This window comes from Bos taurus, chromosome 1 (assembly GCF_002263795.3).
Source record: "Bos taurus isolate L1 Dominette 01449 registration number 42190680 breed Hereford chromosome 1, ARS-UCD2.0, whole genome shotgun sequence".
Classification (NCBI taxonomy): Eukaryota; Metazoa; Chordata; class Mammalia; order Artiodactyla; family Bovidae; genus Bos; species Bos taurus.
Window position 1 is genome coordinate 99,567,717 of NC_037328.1, and position 17,901 is coordinate 99,585,617.

General features: G+C 37.4%; 1 protein-coding gene and 1 pseudogene across 4 annotated transcripts in view; one reads left to right on the forward strand and one right to left on the reverse strand.

Moving 5' to 3' along the window:
• Positions 1 to 11,486, reverse strand: part of LRRC77 (leucine rich repeat containing 77) — a 30,315-nt gene extending 18,829 nt beyond the window's left edge. For 2 of the 4 annotated variants that reach the window (XM_024992457.2, XM_024992451.2), the window contains exons 1-2: positions 11,338 to 11,486; positions 3,059 to 3,203 (exon numbers count right to left, since the gene is read on the reverse strand). In XM_024992457.2, the coding sequence (XP_024848225.1) occupies positions 3,059 to 3,203; positions 11,338 to 11,363 (171 nt within the window). In that variant the 5' untranslated portion in view covers positions 11,364 to 11,486. The remainder of the gene's footprint in view (positions 1 to 3,058; positions 3,204 to 11,337) is intronic. The other 2 variants (XR_009494490.1, NM_001077122.2) reach the window with 2 other exon arrangements.
• Positions 11,487 to 17,068: 5,582 nt separating this feature from the next.
• On the forward strand, positions 17,069 to 17,640 carry LOC107132202 (peptidyl-prolyl cis-trans isomerase A-like; annotated as a pseudogene).
• The last annotated feature ends 261 nt before the right edge of the window (positions 17,641 to 17,901 follow it).

Here is a 17,901-nt window from a genome sequence, read left to right on the forward strand (position 1 = left end):
ACCAAGTGGCATCAGTGTTCCGGAAGTCTCTGGGAGGTGGAACAAATGTGCTTGAAGATAGTTGAGAGGAATGTATGAGACTATTTTTTTTTCAAATAATAAAACACACTTTCCTTTTTAATAGCCATTCAAAAATGTACAACAGTTGAAATTGTATTTGAACACTCTTTCTAGGGCTTCTGAGTAACCTTCCTAGATTTAATCATTATCATTACCATTTGGGTCCAGGGTATCTCTAGCCCAGGATATGGAGAGCTGTACCATGAAGCATCTTCCCTACCTTCTGCTGCTGAGTATCAGTGAGAGTTGATAGATGGCAATATTGGTGCTCAGATTTAAGAAAATTCTTCAAGGTCATATAGGTAGGTAGTTATTGAACCGGAACAGAAACCTAGCTCTGGCTGGCTAAAAAATGGTAGCTGTTTTCTCTCTGAAGCTATTAAAGAACAATAACAGGGGCTCCTGGGTGTTGCAGTGCTGTGAGTGGTGAATGCACCCCTACCTTCTTCCCTGTTTCTCCTCCCCTTCCTTCTCTCTGAAGCAGATGTTTTTTCCCCTCTCTAAGTGATGTATTTTCTTTCATTGTGGCGCTCATTTTCCAGGGAAGTTAGGTCGATGAAAATTGTTGAGTAAAATGGCCAGACCTGGTTAATTCCAAGCCTCACATTCTTTTCATTGAAACATGAATATTGTGGAAGAAAAGACTTGGGATCTGATTTTTTTTGTTACAGGGAAATTCAGTCCATTTACTTTCATTAGGATAACTAATATGTTTGGTCTGATTTCTACCATCTTATTTTATATTTTTTGTTTATTTCTTCTTATTCCCTTATTACTTCTAAAAAGTTTAACAAGTTAAATACTCCACCAGTACTTAAAATTATGTTGGTAATTGCATTCATATTTAAATTAAGTGTAACTAAATTTCTGTATCACTTTATCCTGTAACTAAATTTCTGTATCACTTTATCATGTAACTAAATTTCTGTATCACTTTATCAAAGTTAAATAATAACTATTTTTATCCTACTCTTCCAAAATGAGACCTTTAGCATGGTTTTATGCTTATTTTTGCTGATATACTTCCTCAAGTCATTTTACCAGAAGGCGAATGCAGGTGGTTATCTTTCCACATCTGAAAATTTCCTTTACCTTCACATAAGAGTGATCTTATTGGTCAGTTGTAGAAATTTAACTTAGAATACTGTCCCTTGTCTCATTACTTTGTAATGATTATTCTTCTGTCTTAAGTGTTCAGAATTGTGGCTTTGAGAAGGCTGTCTGTTTCTCTCTCCTTTGCTGGGAATGCCTTCTATTTGGAAGTTTACAAGATTTTCTCTTTGTCTTTGGGGCTCAGAAATTTCATCAGTATATGCCCAGGGCATCATCTTATGACTCATGAAGTCGCTTAGTCGTGTCTGACTCTTTGCGACCCCGTGGACTGTAGCCCATCAGGCTCTTCCATCCATGGGATTCTCCAGGCAAGAATACTGGAGTGGGTTGCCATTTCCTTCTCCAGGGTAAACATATTCATTTTAAAAATAACAAAGTTCTCTAACTTGATTAACAGCAACATTAAAAAGTTAATTAATGCTTGAGAAATTCTTTGGGACAATCTGGGGATTCGCTAACATACTTTCAAGTAATTCACTTATTCTTCAGAACTATTTTTAAAAAACTAAGAAACGAAAACACGTTTTAGATTATTGAAAAATGTAGTCTGTCTTTGGCTGTTCGGTTTACATGCTTGTGGAAGCATCTTTCCCAATCTGTTATGTGCTTTTGGAATTTTTTTTGCTTGTTACTGTCATAGAATAAAAAAATTTTTTAAGTTAAATTTCCTGTAGTTGCCACATCCAATTGCCTTTTTGTGCTGTTTCCTGAGACTCTAGCTGGGGAAAAAATGAATTTAAGCTAAAGCTATATTGAAAATAAAGTTTCCGTTTTTCAACTGATATCTAATTTTGGGTAAAAAAACTGTGTTTTTTAAAGGAGTTATGTGGTTGATTTGGGGGTTTCTAGCATCACAGGAAAATGAGCCATTGCATTTCTTTGTTTATATCTATGAAAGGCTGTCAACATATTGCAGTTGTGTGACCATGCTTTCTTCTTAAAGGACTGGTGAATATTCCTATGTCTTACCCTGTTCTTCTTCCTTTTTTGATTTTGATGAACCAAGTGATTAACCCATTGGTTCAATAAATATTTTTGAAACTAGAATGCTTCATTTCAACTCACTAATTTATTGAAAATAAATATGGTGCCCCTGCTATGTGGCAGGCACTATCTCAGACACTAAAGATACAAAGTTAAATAAAATATGGTATTTGTGCTTGAAAAACTCATTTTCTGTAATTTGAGAGGCAAACATAGAAATCACTTATTTTCATCCAAGGAACAATTGGAAAATTTTTGAATGAAGGAAAGGAGGGACAAAACTTTGTGATTCCACTTAGATGGGTTGAAGAATAATCTTAGAAATGGTGAGTTTAGGAAGAAATTTTTTTATCTTGTGGACAAAGGATATTCCATAAAGAAAGGAGATAATTTTTAGACTAGAGACAGAATTTGAACTCAGTGGGGAAAGGAAGGGACACCATTGTTATGTCTCTGGTCATTATCTTTTCTATTCATCTCTATCTCTTTGTTTTCCTTCCTCCACCCCAGAGTCTTTCCTTTCTGAGTTGGGACTGAGAGTAGCAATTTTCATTTTCTCCCCAGTTACAAGGATAGGTTTAAGACATGTGTGTGTGTTTGCTAAGTTGCTTTGGTCAAGTCCAGCTTTTTGTGGCCTTACTGACTGTAGCCTGCCAGATTCCTCAGTCCATGGGATTTCCCAATCAAGAATACTGAAGTGGGTTGCCATGCCCTTCTCCAGGGGATCTTCCCTACCCAGGGATCGAACCCACATCTTTTATGCTCCTGCCTTGGCTAGCAGGTTCTTTACTACTAGTGCCACCTTGGAAGACATGTATACACTTATTAAAAAGTCTAAAATGTTAAGTAAAATGCAGGTTAAACTTATGACTAAGTAAAGAACTAATTAAAAAATTCTTACCAGGGATGATATTCCAGAATCAGAACGAGAATATAGTGTTCTGTTCCTGGAGAGAGCCCACAGAGTGTGTATCTCACTCAGATAGGAGCTGTAGGATGAATTAGATGGACAAGTCTTCTGATCGCTTGTGTTTTGACCTGAGGAGCTGAGCAAAAGAAAATGCTTAAGAGGTTTAAGAGGGAGGGGATATATGAATACTTATGCCTGATTCACATTTTTGCATGGAAGAAACCAATACAACATTGTAAAGCAATTATCCTCCAATTAAACATTTTAAAAAATGCTTAAAGTTTTTAAATGTAAACATCTTTGTATAAAACAATAGCCACAAATTATAAGCACCAGCTTTTCCATTTATAAGAGAGATAAATGATACCCTAGGAATTCTGTCATAGTCCTAAACACATTTTTTATGGCTGACAGTCACTTAAGGCAAATTCTCCTCCAGGTAAGACTGTCTACAGAGACTGCACATCTTAGAAAAGTAAATCTAATGGTTCACACGAAGACATGCTCATAGGATGTGAACAAGGAAATCAGCCCTAATTTTGGAATACCATTCCTGGTACAGATTTGGCTTAGGCCAAATAAGCTTTAAACTCCCTACTGGTTTTCCCACTGATCTGGGTCTTCCATTTGCCATGAAATTTCCCCAAAACCTATTATATTTCCTCAAATTGGTGGCAAACATATTAAAAATTCAGGTTCTTTAATCAATTTTACTCACTTTGAAATACTGCTCAAATAGTTCACTTAAAAACAGTCCTATTCTCTCTGTATTCCCACTGTTATGCCACTGAGATATAAAATGTCTTTTTGCTTTCCTGCATTTATTATTTACTGTTATTCTTGCACTTTTCCCTTTCTCCTCAGGAGTGGTTATGTTTCTCTTTCTGTAATTGGTACTGTATATTACTTTAGGTCAATTTAAAAATGATATCTGAGTATGCTTTTCCATGTTAAATAAAACTAGAAACTGTATCTATCTCTGGCCTCTTTTTACACTTGATGGATTATTTTTCAGGCTCTGAGAATCTTAAGAGACAGCATTCTATATTTTATGGCACAGTTATTATGAAGGTCTGTAGCAATTTTGCTTACAAGAAACTGACACATCTCTTGTATATTGAAGTTGCCTTCATGAAGTATAATGTAGAAATGTCTTTCATTTTTCATGTATTAACTGATGTGTTAGAGTAGACGAGCATAGCCATTACATCATATTCTAAAAATAGTGCTACTATGCCATTAAGTAAATAAAACTGTGCCTTGTTATCAAGGAAAAAATTATCCCTCCATCAGAAAATATATACCTCTCCAATATTCCCCAACTGAGCAATTCTTTAATAACCTGGACATGGTTTTCCTGACATTACCAAAGAATACTTTGCCATGGTAACAAATTAACAAACATTAGAAAAACATTACAGTGTGCAAAATGTATTACTCCTGAAGCGGGTAAATCCTGCTATCTCTAACCAGAGTTTTGCCAGCAATCAGGGAGAATAAAATAATGCAAAATGGAATAGTATTTCAGGGGATGAACAGAGGATAAACATTTAACTGACTTTTGGTTCTCTTGTCTTCATGAAAATATGCTAGCCATTTCCTGCCAAAATAAAACCAGGAAAATAAGGATAATGACATGACTGACTCTTCTGTGATTCTGAACTTTCAGTCATGGTTACACAGGGATGAGGGCCTGACGAAACATGGGGCACTGGAGAAGGGAATGGCAAACCATTTCAGTATTATTGCCTTAAGAACCCTATAAACAGTATGAAAAATCTGGCTTAAAACTCAACATTCAAAAAACTAAGATCATGGCATCCAGTTGTATCACTTCATGGCAAATAGATGGGGAAAACATGGAAACTGTGTCAGATTTCATTTTCTTGGGCTTCAAAATCAATGCTTACACTGACTGTTGTCACGCAATTAAAAGACACTTGCCCCTTGGAAGAATAACTATGGGAAACCTAGACAGTGTATTAAAAAGCAGAGACATTACTTTGCTGACAAAGGTCCGTATAGTCAAAGCTTTGGTTTTTCCAGTAGTCATGTATGGATGTGAGAGTTGGACCATAAAAAGGCTGAGCACTGAAGAACTGACGCTTCCAAACTGTGGTGTTGGAGAAGACTCTTGAGAATCCCTTGGACTGCAAGGAGATCCAACCAGTCTGTCCTAAAGGAAATCAACCCTGAATAGTCATTGGAAGGACTGATGCTGAAGCTGATGATCCAATACTTTGGCCACCTGATGCAAAGAGTTGACTCATTGGAAAGGACTCTGATGCTGGGAAAGATTGAAGGCAGAAGGAGAAGGGGACAACAGAGGATGAGATGGTTGGATGGCATCACTGACTCAATGAACATGAGTTTGAGCAAACTCAGGGAGATAGTGAAGGACAGGGAAGCCCATGGGGTCGTGCTGCAGTCCATAGGGTCACCAAGAGCCAGACACGACTTCACAACTGAACAACAGCACAGTGATGAGAAGCAGACCCAACAGGAAAATCTAGAAGTGTCTCTCTCTCTCTTGTTTTTAAACCTAAAGTGTGAGAAATGGTCTTATTTTGTTTAAAGGAGAGCACACAGGGAACCATAAATTCACAAAGCCAAAATGTCTGATAAGAAAGATCCAGTTGATTGGGTTTTCACTGTGCTTTGGTTGGGCAGTGCTGCAAGACCACGTACAACAGCTTCAAGGGAAAACCACATTTACAAGTAACTGAAAATCATCTCATTATCTTAATTTACATTAGATTATTTGAGAGTTTAAACTGGAAGAACTATTTGTGCAATTATCTTGACTGCTACTAGACATTTACGAATAACAGAAAGTAATTAAAACTTTGGTAACAGAAATAAATAGGCAAATAACATCCGCACTCTTTCTTTCTCTTTCACTGGCTTTTTTCCTGCCAGAATGGAATGAAATAAATTTGGTCTAGAGTTTCAGCTAAGGACAGATTATCTGAGAAGATTCTAACCAGTAGATAACTAGTCTGACTCTCTTTCAGTGTGATTACTTTCTGTGGGTCTCAAAGGCTGAATTCTTTCTCTCATACTCGTATATTCCTCCTGGACATACACCAGAGGGCAGTGGTGAAGAGCAGTGTGCTGACATCGTGAAGTAAAACCTTTGGGGAATTCTGAAGCTCTTCTTTGTTCCATTACTTCTATCACAAGTTCCATATAGAAGTTTACTTTGGTCCAGTTTGGGGGGAAAAATATCAGCAAAGAAAGATAATCTGTGATCCTTTAGTTTAAAAAAAGAAAAGGTAGAGCATCTTCCAGGTTATCTAACTAATCCAAACTTCTACCCCATCTGCCTTCATGCACACGTCACTGACGTTCAGAGTGCAAAACCATGAGTCCTGGGAACGTAAAACTGTTACTGCTATGACCTTGGGTCACTTAGCACCTCTGGTGGATCCTTACCTTTAATATTCAGAAGATGATGCGGACTCTGCCTGAGTTAAAAGCTTTTTTGGTTTGGTTTTGTGTTTTTTTGGCAACAATATTAACAGGATGACAACTATTACTAATATAATGATTTTATAATTGACATTTATTAATCATATGCCACGGAGAAGGCAATGGGACCCCACTCCAGTACTCTTGCCTGGAAAATCCCATGGACGGAGGAGCCTGGTAGGCTGCAGTCCACGGGTCGCTAAGAGTCGGACACGACTGAGCGACTTCACTTTCACTTTTCACTTTCATGCATTGGAGAAGGAAATGGCAACCCCCTCCAGTGTTCTTGCCTGGAGAATCCCAGGGACGGGGGAGCCTGGTGGGCTGCCATCTATGGGGTCACACAGAGTCGGACACGACTGAAGTGACTTAGTATTAGCATTAGCAATCATATGCTATGTGCTAGGCATTACACTAAGAACTTTACAGAGATTAACTCATTTAATCATTGTTGTTGTTCAGCCACCAAGTTGTGTCCAACTGTTTGCAACTCCATGGACTGCAGCACATCAGGACTCCTTATCCTTTGCTATCTCCCAGAGTTTGCTCAAATTCATGTCCATTGAGTCAGTGATGCCATCCAACCATCTCATCCTTTGCCACCCTCTTCTCCTTTTGCTTTTAATCTTTCCCAGCATTAAGGTCTTTCCCAATGAGTCAGCTCTTCATATCAGGTGGCCAAAGTATTTAATCATTAAAATCACCGAAGTGCGTAACATTGTTATTTTGATTTTAGTGATGAGGAAGCAGAGACCCAAAAAGGTGACATAACTTGTCCAAGTCAAACAAGTAAATGATCAAGTGTTTTTAATTACTACAATTCAAATAAGATTCAGACAAGTTACTGTGATTCTTTAAATAACTGTAAATCTGTATCATTTATTCAGATGCAGGTGTTATTAGGGAAGATCATTAGTATTGATTTTTCCTATTCTGATTGCTTCACTTAACTACAGATAAATAATTCAGTAGTTAATAAAACATGTAAATCTGAGCACTGACTCTTTACTGAAAATAAATGGTAAGCCTTTAGTAGTAGAACCTATGAGAACATCATTCCAGGTGATATCAAGCTGTTTTAAAAACCCTCTCATGTCTTCCCTCCCCAAGGAAAATAAAACCAGGCTTATAGTTTAGTTAGTATTTTGGTTTACTCATTTTTAATCTTTCTGCCTGCATTGAACAAACAATTATCATAAATTGCAACTCTAAACCTTATGAAAGAGAAATTAATTTTATTAATGCTGTAATATAATGTTGCCATGACTAAAACAGTACAGCATTTGTCAGGAGTGATTTATGATGTCTTTAAAATAAGTGGTATTATCTGAATTGGCCATCTGTTCTTGGTTTCAAAAAGTGTAGAATGGCCAACAAGAGGGAATCTGGTGAGCTGAGACTGCAGGACAAAAAACAACAATAATATAAGTTATCAATTCATGAGCCCCTTTCATTGGAAGATTGCATTGTTGTTTACAATCAGGAATTGATAAGCCTCATAAATTGTCGGCTGCAAAGGGATGCTATCTGTTTAATTAAAATGTCAAGTTGGAGATTATGTAGCTTTGCAAGGAGAGGAAAAGAGGAAGTGGCAGATGGCCGAGTTTCTAAGGTGAAGCGAAGGAGGCGGTATTGAACACACACCATCCAGAAGGCCAGGGGGCTGCTTCAGACAGTCAGCGTGGTCAAGATGGCATTGCTTACAACTCCATTTCTAAATGTTCCATTTATATTTAGTGCTGCATCATGAGAGCTTTGTATTTAGAAGAAAAAGAAAAAGCTCAATTGTATTTTTCAGTTATCAAAGGACGCTCCCCAAGTCCTCAGATGCTTTCTTTCTCCCCCGACATTATTGAGCGAGGTTCTCAGATCTAGTGGGATCTTGCTAAACCCATGCACTTAGGTTATCAGCTAGAGGAAACTTACCATGAACTCTAGAGCATTAAATTTGGCTGAAAGAAGATATCAATCCAATCTCTGATTACTCTGACAATTCTTCTTATCTTTTAAAATCCAGAAACCCTGTCCTTTCTATGCCTATGTATAAGTTAATTCATTTGTAAAACAGGTGATGATTGTGCTATCTACATGTTAGGGATGGTGATGAGATATTGTAAAACACCGAGAATGGAGGTTTCATGAAATCCAGAAGTCTTTTGCAATTATAACATGTTAGTGTCTGAAATAGCAAATTTGGTATACCATGTTATTGCATTCAAATTTCTGATGGCTCTAAATTAAGTTCCTAGAACTAAATTCATAAATTAAGTAATCATATAGCAATGAATGTTCTAAAATACTCATGTGTTTTACAAATATCCCTAAAATTTTAGTGCCTAAGGCCCAGAATTTTAACAGATATATCTGTTATTTAGATTTAGATTTTTTAGATTAGAAATTATTTAGATTGTTGATTCTAAAAACATAGAGGAACAAATTATAATTTTGAAAAATATACAACAAAAATTGTCATTTCTTTATTTCTATCTTAATGGTCAGATTTTAATTTTATGTAACCTTGTATTCTAATGAATTAGTTCCTGTTCCTGTTCCTCTAGCCCCATGTGCATTCCTATAAACACAAATAGGCCCCCATATTAAGGTGCAACAAGAGTAAAAGGACAAATGTATCAAAATTCTTTAGAGGAAAAGCTTGTAAACTTCAGTACCTATTAATGGGCTCATTGATATTTTTAGAAACACAAAGTTATATTAAAATCCTAGGAACAATGAAGATAAACTGAGATACCTCTATGTTTTCTTTATAAAATTATATTTAGAAATTTTTAGAATGTTATTGTAACCACATATATATCTGCTATTTAGAAGGTTCCCAGTACTTGAGGAATGTTTTACTACTACCTATATTGTCACAGTTTTGAAAATTCAGCCACATGTAACACTGAAAGGGAGAAGAATATATACACTAAAGGACAATATGTGATTAGGTAGTTTTGTTAACAGAGAAAAAACTAGAAAATTTCAAATGAAATTAACAGTATGTTAGGAAGATAGTATGATCAAGGCTTATTTCATGATGTGCAGAAATGTGATCGAACAAATACTGGCACTAAGAAAACTTTTTTTTTCCTTTTGTCTCCTTCCTTCCCTCCCTCCCACTCTTTCCCCACTCCTTCAAAATTTGAAGATTAAAGTTTAAATTAGCAGCCTGGTTATCACTTTTACCCTGTCTCTGAAATAATTTTATAAAATGTACTGCTACTGCTGCTGCTAAGTCACTTCAGTCGTGTCCAACTCTGTGCGACCCCGTAGACGGCAGCCCACCAGGCTCCCCCATCCCTGGGATTCTCCAGGCAAGAACACTGGAGCGGGTTGCCATTTCCTTCTCCAATGATGAAAGTGAAAAGTGAAAGCAAAGCCGCTCAGTAGTGTTCAACTTGCAGCGACTCTAGGGACTGCAGCACCAGGCTCCGCCATCCATGGGATTTTCCAGGCAAGAGTACTGGAGTGGGGTGCATTGCCTTCTCCGAAAATGTACTAGCTTAAAAATAATAATATTGATCATAAATATCATTTTTTTTACAGAATTCATGAGTAAACTTCCTCTTGGTACAGTGTATTCAAGGGTGTTAGCAAGTAGGAAAAATAAATTTATAACTGGTCACAAAATTTCTACACATTTAAAAACTATTGATTCACCTGCCCATTTCTAATTATTTCAGTTTTTGACATTAAAATCAACATAACATCTACATACTGCTGAGATGAGATGTTCAGAGTTTGCTAACTAAAAGAAAACTTCTGTAATATAACTGCTTCAGCCTTTAAATCCCTGCTTAAGCATGATTCCTATCTTAACTATAGGCAGTAAATTTAGGGAGCTATAAATAAATTTCACACAATCATGAAAGCACGATGTATTTCATCCTGTGAAGGTGCAAATCTCACTTTTTTTAAGGATGAGAGCCAATTTAAACTCATATAAGGACGAAACATTCAAGTCCTTAAGAGACCTAATCATACATTGTCTAATTATCAGCATGCTTTGAGAAACATTTATGAAACAGCTATAAAATTTAGGAATGAGGAAACAAGTATTGGATTTTGGCCTCTAATTTAATCTGATTTATGACTTTATTGATCTAGTAAAAGTCCTGTTTTCTGGTAGTTATTTCATTTAAATGTAACTCATAGATGAAACTAATATTAACTATAATTAGTGGGTATTACCCCACTCCAGTACTGTTGCCTGGAAAATCCCATGGACGGAGGCGCCTGGTAGGCTGCAATCCATGGGGTCGTGAAGAGTCGGGCATAACTAAGTGACTTCACTTTTCACTTTCATGCACTGGAGAAGGAAATGGCAACCCACTCCAGTGTTCTTGCCTGGAGAATCCCAGGGATGGGGGAGCCTGGTGGGCTGCCGTCTGTGGGGTTGCACAGAGTCGGACACGACTGAAGCAACTTAGCAGCAGCAGCGGCGGCAGTGGATATTAACTAATAGATATTTCCTTCTGGCTGTCCTATCTGACCTTCCCCCTGAAGTTCACACACGCTCTCTTAACATGCTGTGTGTAGCTATAAATGTACCACTACTAGACAGTAAGTCCAGCTCTCTGTTACAGCAGTTTAGATAGATTACCTGAATTGCATTTGTAGCCAGTTGCCTGCATATAGGAGAGGCGGTGGCTCATTTCTCTAAGCAACAGTCATCAGTAACCCAGATTTCATTATTTTACATTTTTAAATGAAATTTAATCCAGGAACACACAAACCTCTGGTTGTCTGTTTTCTCTCAAGGAATGAATAAGACCACTTACAACATTTCATTTGCTTACCTTTCAGACATGTCTTGTTGGTGCATAAAGTTCCTCTGGCCTTCCTAAACCTATTTTTCTGAAGACATTTTTCATCCCATTCCCAGAAGAGCTGTCCAGCAAGAATCAACAGCCTCCTTTTGGGGTCTTCCATGTATTCACCGTGACCAAGGAAACAAGCTGTTACCTAGCAACCTGGCCCTTTAGGAGGTATTGTTACCAATCTCTTAGTGCTCATCAAAGGAATTCCTGTGCTCCTGGAGCAGCTAATGGTGAATGTTGTTTCCAGGGAGTTTTCTAAACTGTGGTATAACTGAACCTTGACTACAGAAACATAAATTATAGCAGAGGGAGCAAATGGCCCTGGCATCCCTGAAAAGTGTGCTGTCTTCAGCTCTATTATTTCTTGAATTGTCTGCATCTGGCTTGGGTTTAGTTGAAGTGGTACTCATGCAATGTATCCCTCAGTATTTGGTTTCATACTCCTCTTCTGTAGTTTCAGAACAAGCAGAAGGAGCAAAAGGGAAGTTATCTAATTCCAGCTTGAAACTTGCTCAGATAAAACACCTTGGACCTGAAGGTAGGGAATTCTGCCTTGTTCAGCACAAGGAAAGAAAAAGTATTTCAAAGCAAATGTTTACAACCTGTCACAGAAAAAGGAGATCATATCATATTGTATTCTCATTTACTGATTCAAGAAGTCTGCTTATAGTACCTGCTATGTGTGTAGATAGCACTGTGAATTTTTAACTTCAGGAGCTGATAAAAGTTCTCTCAGCCTGCTCCTTGCATGCCTTCTTTCCTCCAAATAGAAAATGTGAGCTGTGCTTTTGAGGACTGAGAACTTGTTGTTTGCCAGAAGCACAGTAAACACTTTGATAGTCTCTACTGATTCAGAGAACAAGACATTCAGGAAACCATTTTATTCAAAACCTCATTTCAAAACAAGATGTTTGGCATGTCCTGGAAAAAGCATTATGTCTCCATTTCATTTTTTCCATGCAGTGGCAATCCATCCATAGGCTAAAAATTTTCAGGAACCTTAGAGATGTGCTTCATATCAAAAGAGTGTAAACACATTCTCTACATTACGTTTCTGTTAGAATTTATATTACAAAAATGTTTCAGGCTGAAACTTACCATAAAAACTTTTTATGCTAAAAATGTCATTTGATATATTTGGTAAAGACCCACAATTGATTTGTTTCTGTCCAAGTTAGTATAATTAAGAAAAGCTATCAAATATCTATAATAATTAGATCTCAAATTTTCTGACTATTTTTCCCATGATGAGTAGAGATGCCAAATGGCAGACATTTCTTTACCCTTGTCATTTCTAAGCATCCTCAGAATTTCCCCAAGTCCAAAAATTGTAAACCAGTATTATCCCAAGATGAATTAATTAAATTATAAACTGGTCTTAATTAATCTTTTTAGCTTTTAGCCCCCCAAAACACACCATAGTTTCACTACCTCTGGCAAAAGCTATTCATACTCAAAGTTTTCATTCTGACTTTGCCAGAATCCTCAGATCCAGTGTCTTCCCCAGTCTCCCAGTTGATCCTCACATTTTCTTCTCTATCTTCTAACTTCCAAGATCTCTGCTCCCATCCTTACTTCCACAAAGCAAACAGAAAGAAATTTCCTCAGGGTCCCATCATCCATTCATCCACTTACTCTCATCTTCCTGCCTATTTCTCATGCTTTCTCCTCATTTACAGGTATGACATCAGCACTTCTATTTTCATTTGTGGACTAGAGCCTATCCCTTCATCTCTACTCAAGACCATTGGTCCAGAAATTCTTCTGCATCATCAATTTCTCCTCTTCACTGCATCATTCCCACAAATGTATAAACATGCTGTGATTTTCCCCATTTAAAGCAGAAACCAAACAAAAATGCCCTGGATCCATTTCTCAATCCAGCTTCATCCCATTGCTTCACATCCATTACAGTGTGGGGAAAGCTTTGCAAGTGTTGTCTATGCTTGCTGCATCCAGTTCTCTTCCCATCCCTCTTGAACTCATTCAGGTGTTGTTTTCACTCTACTACTTCACTAGAACTACATTTGGCAAGGCCACTAATGACCTTCAAGTCACTAAATTCAGTGGTTGGTTCCTAGTTCTCATTTCCTTGATCTAGCCACTGTATTTGAAACATCGAGTTACTCTCTTCCCTGAAGTACTTTCTTCATTTGGCTTCTAGGACCCCACACTCCATTGGTTTTCTTTCTACTTTATAATCTCTTTTGCTGTTCCCTACTCATCCAACTAATGTCTTAATACTAATGTGTCCAAATCTCAGTCTTTAGACTTCTTTCTCTCTTAACTCACTCCATTAATGATCCTATCCAGTCTCATGGTTTTAAAAACAATTTCTATGCTAATGACTCCAATATTTATAACTCCATCCTAGACCCCCCTTCTCTCTCTTGAATTCCAGGCCTATATATTTACCTGCCTACTTGACATTCCTCTGGATGTTTCACAGTCGCCTCCATTTTAATATTCCCAAAATAAACTTCTAAATCTCCTATCCAGAACAACCCCTTTTATATCCTTCATTTATACAAACCCAAAATCATGGAATCATCCTTAACTACTCTTTTCTTTCAAATATTGCATCCAATCCCTGATGAAATCCTTTCAGCTCTAACTCAAAATATATTTAGAATCTGGCCACTTCCCATCTACTCCATGGCTACCACAGACCTCATATTTCTTTTTTTTTAACTTTGTATTTTGTATTGCAATATAGCCAATTCACAGTGTTGTGATAGTTTCTGGTGGACAGCAAAAGGACTCAGCCATACAGATACATGTATCCATTTTTCCCCACACTCCCCATCCAGGCTGCCACATAACATCAAGCAAAGTTCCCTGTGCTACTTATGGTACCATAAGACTCCATATTTCTCATTTATTTATTGAACTATAGAAACTATAGTAATGAGCACTAACAATATTGTGTTAGTTTGGGTGTGAAGCAAGGATATTCAGAATATATATTCAGATTCTTTTCCATGATAGGTTATTATAAGATATTGAATATAGTCCCCTGTGCTACACAATGGGTCCTTGTTGTTTATCAGCTTTATACAGTGGTGTGTATTTGTTAATCCCTAACTATTTATTCCTACCCCACTTTCTCCTTTGGTAACCATAAACTTGTTTCTAAGTTTGAATCTAGTTCTCGTTTGTAAATAAACTCATTGTATCATATTTTTAGTTTCCGTATATAAGTGATATCACATCATATCTGTCTTTCTCTGCTTGACTTACTTCACTTAGTATGATAATCTCTAGGTCCATCCATATTGCCTCAATAGCAATGTTTCATTATTTTTATGGCCGAGTAATATTCCAATGTACATATATAGCACATCTTCTTAAACTAGTCATCTGTTCATGGGCACTTAGATTGCTTCCATGTCTTGGCTATTGTAAGTAGTGCTTCTGTGAACACTGATGTGAGACCCCCATATTTCTTAACAGTCGTATTGCAACAGACACTTCACTAGTCTCCTGTTGCAAACAATGCCCCCCCACATTCTCTCCTCAAACACAACATGCAGAGTGATTCTGTTAGTCATTCTCCGTATCAAATACTCAAACGGTTATCTATGTCACAAAGAAAGGACCAGCATGCTTACTAGGAACTACAAGGCACTGATATATCTGGCATTAAAAAAAGTAATATCTCAAAATTAAAACTACTTTTGAACTGTCCTCAAAACAATCAAGATTCAAGTTGACTAAGGTTCTTTGACAACTACCTGGAAGCCCAGGTTGATACCTGATGTTAGACAATTAACTCTTTGAAAACATCCTTCTCCTTTTCTCTCTCATGGGCATCTGAGGTGGAGCTTTGGGTAATGAATCTGCCTGCCAGTGCAGGAAACACAAGAGACTCGTGTTTGATCCTTAGGTGGGGAAGATCCCCTGGAGTAGGAAGTGACAACCCACTCCAACATTCTTGCCTGAAAAATCCTATGGACAGAGGAACCTGGCAGACTACAGTCCAAAGATTTGCAAAGAGCTGTACACGACTGAGTGACTAAGTATGCACACTACTTTTCTCTTAAGTTTCAGGACCAGTTAAAATAAGAAGTGTTCCAAATGTGGAATGTGAGCTGTTAAAAAAAAGGCTACCATTTACAAGTGCTTCTCTGTATAATGGAGTGTTTTCTCAATATTGTGAAATAAAAACAAAAGGTAGAGTTTGTGGGTAGCTTCAGACAGTGGTAGCAGACTAGTTACCAGATCCCTAAGAGGTCCTCTTAACATGCAGCACACACACACTAGGTCCTCTGAGAAGTATACCAAACAAAAGGAAGGGAAGAGTGTGTCTACACAAAAACTCAGCAGACCTTGAGAACAGAGAGTACTAAAACTTCAAAATAACTATGAATTAAAAAAAAAAAGATGAATCTTTTTTTCATCTCACGTGTGTCTCATTTGTCAGTCCTAGCCTCACTCCACAGCAGTATTTCAAAGAAAGCAAAAGCTGAGCAAGAAAAACTGTGGAAAGGACAGAAAAAGATGGAGTCCAATGTAGATCTAAAACTATCACAAGAAAAGATTAAGTCCAGCCTAACCAGGATGTGTTATGAAAATATCCACACAAATCAGAGGAAGGATTATTAGGGAAGAGACTTCAGAGTATGCCAGATGAAAAAGCCCAGGCGTGATGTGAAGGGGACATCTTTGAAATAAGTAACTTCTGGGAGAGAAAAATGTGAAAAAAGAAGTGAGAACTTCCCTTTGGCAATTAGGAGGTGGAGACAAAGATAAAAGGGAAAACTTAAGGTCTTATAAAGCAAAATAGCATCACTAGATGGAAGGACTCACAATTCACCCTGTGTCAGGTAATATCTCCCCCAGAGATGTCCATATCTGAATACCCAGAGCCTGGGAATGTGTTACCTTACTTAGAAAAAGGGAAGTAAGATAACAGATGGAATTAAGGTTGCTAATTAGCTGACCTCAAAACAGGGAAGAGTCTCTGGTTTCTCCAGGTGGATCCAATGTAATCACAAATGCCCTTAAACATAAGAGGAAGCAAAGAAAATTGGTGTCAGAGAAAGACAGCTAGCCATTCCTGGCTTTGCAGATGTAAAGAGGCCATGGGCCAAATAAGGAGGCCATGTAACACAAAAGCATTATCCATAAAAGAGAAAAAAATTGATAAACTAACCTTCATCAAAATTAAGACCTTATGCTCTTCAAAAGACACTTGTAAGAGAAAGAAATGGCAAGCAACTTGGAAAAATTATTTGCAAATACATATAATATATCCAGAATATATAAAAAACTCTCAAATTCAATAGTAAGGAGAAAGGGAAAGGAACTAAAAAAGTGGGCAAAATATTTGAAAGGAAGTTTAAGTAGAGTACATATGTGGATGATGAATTAGCACATGAAAAGCATCAGTCATTAAGGAAATGCAAACTGAAACACCAAGATACCAGTATACATCTATTAGAATGGTTAAAATTAAAAATTAAAAAACTGCAAACAAACAAAATTTCTAGCCAAAAGAAGTAAATGGACTAAAAATTATGATATATTCATACCAGGGAATTACATAGCAATAAAAATGAATTAACTAATGAAATGTAATCTATAGTAACAGAAAGCAGATCTGTTTGTTTGGAAATTGGGCAGGGACTATGCCCACCATTCATCAGAGCAAGAATAGGATTACAGCCTTGCAGGTGGTCCTACCCCAAGCCTCCTGCACTGCCCAGCCATGGTCAACCTCATCATTTTCTTCAATATCACCATCAACAACAAGCCTTTGGGCCACATCTCCTTTTAGCTATTTGCAGACAAAGTTCCAAAGACAACAGAAAACTTTCATGCTCTGAGAACTGGGGAGAAAGGATTTGGTTACACAGATTCCTCCTTTCACAGAATAATTCCAGGATTTATATGCCAAGGTGGTGACTTCAGAGGCCATAATAGCACTGGTGGCAGTGCCATCTTTGGGGAGAAATTCATAATGAGAATTTCATCCTGAAGCATACAGGTCCTGTAATCTTATCCATGGCAAATGTTGACCCTAACAAAAATGATCCCCAGTTTTTCATCTGCCAGGCTGAGACTGAGTGGTTGGATGGCAAGCATGTGGTCTTTGGCAAGGTGAAAGAGGGCAAGAATACTGTGGAAGCCATGGAGAGCCTTGAAATGGAAAACCCAGCAATATCACCATTGCTGACTTTTCTGGACAAACCCAGCAAATTTGACTTGTGTTTTATCTTTAAGAAAAAAAATAATGGGACAATGAAGGTGTACTTAAAAACATTTTTGGATAATGGATAACAAACAATATAATGTATGTTATATTGATTGTGATGGTTTCACAGGTATATACATATGTCAAAGCTTATCAAATTGTTTTCTTCAAATCTGTGCAGTTTATTATATGTCAATCACACACATACACAGAGAGAGACAGGGAAAGAGTGTGTGTGTGTGTGTGTGTGTGTGTGTGCATGTGTGCGTGTGTATGAGAGAAAGACAGAGCCACAGAGAGGAAGAAGGATAAAAGGAGGAGAAGTGAGAGAAGGAAAAAGGAAATAG